At 37.0% G+C, this 4,547-nt stretch overlaps 1 protein-coding gene across 1 annotated transcript in view; it reads right to left on the minus strand.

Annotated features, from left to right (window-relative positions):
• The window catches only part of LOC106536846 (relaxin receptor 2), a gene marked incomplete at its 5' end in the record, with an annotated part of 27,943 nt that overhangs the window by 16,658 nt on the left and 6,738 nt on the right, over nucleotides 1-4,547 (minus strand). The window contains one exon of the mRNA XM_014034182.1: nucleotides 2,430-2,575. Within this exon, the coding sequence (XP_013889636.1) occupies nucleotides 2,430-2,575 (146 nt within the window). The remainder of the gene's footprint in view (nucleotides 1-2,429; nucleotides 2,576-4,547) is intronic.

A 4,547-nucleotide genomic window follows, 5' to 3' on the forward strand; every position in this document is an offset into this window, starting at 1 on the left:
GCTCTCCATAGTCAGCAGCACACAAGCAGAAAGGCTAGTAGCATAGATGTAAACTTGTACGGATTTTACATAAATTACATGGAAACTCCCCAATTTTGCAGGTTTAAGGATGTATAGAAAAATCTCACAGATTTTTTTCTTATTTTTTGGAACAGTCTATTTAAACCCGAAAGATGGTTGTGTGTTAAAATCCCAGCAGATCAGCAGTTTCTGAAATATTTAGACCTGTTCTATCTAAACAACGCTACATTCAAAATTACTTTCCTCCATTCAGCTGCTCCATTTGAACTTTAGCAAGTTGGCTTCACCATGTTTTCATGCCTAAATGCATTTAGTTATTGCCAGGTGATTGGCTAAGTAACTGTTAACAAGCAGTTGTTTCTAATAAAGTGGCCTGTGTTCTTCACATCCTTATTTTCTGAAAAGAAGCCTCATTTCCTGCCTATGATTGCTTTTGCACTAGTTGCGGTTATTGCCCGCCCAATAAAACAAACAAAAAAAAGTTATTTTGCTTGCATCCTCCATAAAAGTCCACACTCAAAGAAACAAAAGAAAAAACCCACTCRTATTGAACAACACATTAAAACCATTTTGTTGTGTACTTTGAATCTCTAGGTGTGCAGAAATTTTAAATTTAGACTCTCCAGGTGTTGCGTAGATATCTTTATTTTTTTTGTTTGGGTCGCATTTTTCAATCCGTTCGGTTTTCTATTACGCCACAGTATTTGCTATGGAACTGCGCATCGCGTACTGTTGTTCAAGCTCAAGATAGCCAAAAACTGTACTGCCGCTGAGCCAGCAGGCTCCGCTGTGGGGGAGGAGCTTGAGAAGGAGGGCTGAAGCGCAGCAGAGCGCAAGTGGGAGGGACCTGTTAGGTGTGCTTGTTCAAATTTTCAGGCCAAGTCCACTGTTTCYTCAGAACTCTCCCTTTTATCAGTGTGCATTGCCAATGCAATGCACAATATTGTGATTCGTTTCCCATCCAAGTCATCTCAACTTTGCCATGCTTCTCCTCCTGCATACTTTGTCCTAGAGCTGCCATTGTAATTTATATCTGTAAAGCCCCTGTGCCAAATGATGTCTATGCCTTTTGGTGCCTGTAAAACTTATAGTTTTTGAAATATTAATGTTTAATAAATTATAATGGCAGTCAATGGAGCCTTGTACTGGTCCAATACTGCCCCTTGCTGCATCTACACAATATGGTACGGCACCATAGTTTCATAATATTTAAACTCAGTAGTTCAGTGATTACAATATTAATATGATTGTATTTTGATGTTTTACTGTAATACTGTCTTTATGTTGTCCTATTGCTGCAATATATTGCACTTAAGTGTCAATAATTGCATTGGCAAGCTAAACCTTTTCTGTATAAATACAATCCAATCCCTGGGACTGTCCTCTGCCACATCTCCTATAGTCTCATGATGAGCACTGTGGGCTTTCATGCGGGAGATCAGGGTTCAAATCCAGCTACTGCTACTTTAACAAAAATCTCCTCCAACTTCATATTGTCACACAATTACCTTAATTACAAACACCTGCTGACGTGACAGGCACAAGCTGGTATAGAAAACACATTTGAACTTGGTCAAAGTTCATTCTGAAAGTCCAATGCTCCTGCCTACATTGTCCTACAGCTGCCAATGTAATTTCTATCTGTAAAGGTCCTGTTCCAAATGATTGCTWTGCCTTTTGGTACCTGTACAACTTGTAGTTTTTGAAATATTAATGTTTAAACTTTATTCCAAATTCATATAATGGGAGTCAATCGGGCCTTGTAATGGTCCAATACTGCCCCCAGCTGTACTCAACTTGGTACTGCTCCATACTTTAATAATATTTAATCTAAATTGTTCAGTGCTTACAATACTAATATGATTGTATTTTCATGTTTTACTATAAAATTGTCAATACTGCTCTATTGTTGTAATATTATGCAGTTTAGTGTCAATAATTGTATTGGCAATGTGGCCTCTTTCTGCACACATACAAACGAACCCCTGCCACCACCTTCTTCCACAGTTCCATTGGTCTAATGGTCTATGTCATGGGCTTTCATGTGGGAGATCAGGGTTTAAAGCCAGCTAATGCAACTTTAACAAAAAATCTCTTCCAACTTCATATTGTCACTCAATTACCTTAATTAAAAACACCTGCTGATGTGACAGGCACAAGCTGGTTTAGAAAACATATTTGATCCTGGTCAAAGCTCATTCTGCAAGTCCAATGTTGCAGGCAAAGCCATGCTGCAATGACATGCTACATGGCAATGCACACTTGTTTTTACATCGCAAAAACCCATGTCTAGTAACTAGCTAAAGTTGTCAGAAAATAAAAAGTTTAGGGATGACACTACAGGCATTAGACACATTAGCGTGCACACTGTTTTTTATTCGTTTGTGTGATTGGAAAGATTAAATTACCTCTGAGGAGAGCATGGCCAGAAATCCAATGGTGCGACATTCCACGCTCTCCATCCAGATCAGAGCGTTTTGGTTGTACTGCCCTCGGAACTTCACGTCATACACCCCGACAAAGAACAGGTACACACCCATGAGGCAGTCTGCACCTGGACGATAAGACAATGTTTATATCCAGGAAAATTACATGTTAAATGTGCCCATCTGGCAACAGCAGGTGCTTCCTGCCAGACTAAAAAAAATTCACATTAAAACACAGAAAACTGAATATTATTACCAGCCCTGAGAGCAGTTAAGAGTAAYGACTTGAATGCGACTCACATGCAGGTTTAATGATGTTTGCAGGCGGGTATGTGGGTGAGTGAGACGTGAGTCAATGGAAGAACTAATCAAGCCAAGTTGATTTTATGACTGGAGCGTTTCAGTTTTCTCGAGTTCTAAAATCTGCATAAATATAAAAAACTAAAGCGAACACATTAACTCATTCTTTAAGTAGGAACAGCACACCTGAAGGATACGTGTGTCAGAGTTAAACGAGCAGAGAAGACTGGATTTATGGAAATATTTCAGAGAAAACTGTAAAAGAGAAGTGGCAGGAACAGAGYGTCTGAGGGTCAGGGTTGTAAATGAAAGTTTTCACATGAAAACTAAAAAGATAAAATGGACTGAGAACAAACTGAAGGACTTCAGCAGTAGTTGAAAAGGATTTCTGTATTATTTTAGAAAAACCTCCCTGAACACATTTTCACTGTTAAAAAATGAAACACTCTGAGGTTTTATAACAAACTCTTTTTACTTGTTGGTAATTTGTTAAAATATTACTTTTTGATGAGTTTCCTAAAGTACATTTTAATATATTACAGCTTTTATAATCAAAGTAACTGGGGAAAAAAACTTCTATATAAAGGTTTTAAACAATTAATATTTTTCCTGTTGTAGATTTTGAACAACATAAATTTGGAGAAATAAAGTTTGGCTCAGACTGACGAGCCAACAGATAGATTAAAGCGATCATAAAATATTTATTCAGGCAAAATATTATGATATTCACACAGAAAATGCTTTAGATAAAGTAGTAAATAAGACTTAGTTTGTATGTAAATAACCGTGCAATGTGAAGTTATTTAGGGCAGCTCAAACTAGCCATTARCTCATCAATCTTGCCATAATTAAATGACATTTTTTCTAATTAAAGCCAGCAAAAGWGCWATCTATAACAGGTAAGATGTTTATGGTTCATTCAGATTTAAGTAAATCGAAGCAAACCAACATGTACAGATAGATTCATTTAGGTTTTCTTTGATAAGTTAGGTCTTTCACRTAGATCAGTGATTTGTTGTCAGAAAAATACCTGAAATAACAAAAAGTTCAAAGAATTTCTAATAGGATGGATGGACTAAGACTTTAAAGACAAAGTGTGGAGAAAAAAAACAATAAGTCCGAACTACAATAAATAAATGAAATGAATCTTGTGAGCTCTGCTAAGAATGACTGCAGCTAAATCTGAAATATGTGGCCCTGGGCTATGAAGAGCAAATTATTTGTTTACATCAGAGGACTCTTTGCTCTCTTCTGGCCTGAAAACTAAATGTTCCCTCTTTCCTCTGAAAACCTTTGGACCCATTTCTTATTTCAACCCTCCAGCCTGAAATTATGCAGTCAGCAGGAAAAAAAAGCATTTTAATCTTGAGTGACAGGTGTGTTTGTGTGTGTGAGGAAGAGAGAAAAACCACTGAGGTCTGTGATCTGGATGAGACTTCCCTGGTTAAATAAAGATAAATTAATCAACATAAATTATTGGGTTCAGTTTAGAAAAGTGCAAATTTTGTTAGGATTTTAGTTATATTTAGCATCTGTCAGTGGTGGGCAGCACTAATCCAAAATTTAGCTCTGCAATTTCTAAAGCGCATKTGAAAATATTTAGGTCCRCAACTTCAAAAGTGCTTATGTCATAGAAAAACTAGCAGAAGCTAATTTTAAAGTGCAAGTTCAATTTGATACTCACTAGCTGGCAATAATTCATATACAATATATGCACAACACTGCCAAATAGTGGTGTTTGAACCATTTTATAGCTTAATCCTACAACTGCCGATTGCAGGGGATGTGATTTCCTGAAAC

The sequence above is a fragment of the Austrofundulus limnaeus genome, unplaced genomic scaffold, assembly GCF_001266775.1.
Source record: "Austrofundulus limnaeus strain Quisiro unplaced genomic scaffold, Austrofundulus_limnaeus-1.0 Scaffold2003, whole genome shotgun sequence".
Taxonomy (NCBI): domain Eukaryota; kingdom Metazoa; phylum Chordata; class Actinopteri; order Cyprinodontiformes; family Rivulidae; genus Austrofundulus; species Austrofundulus limnaeus.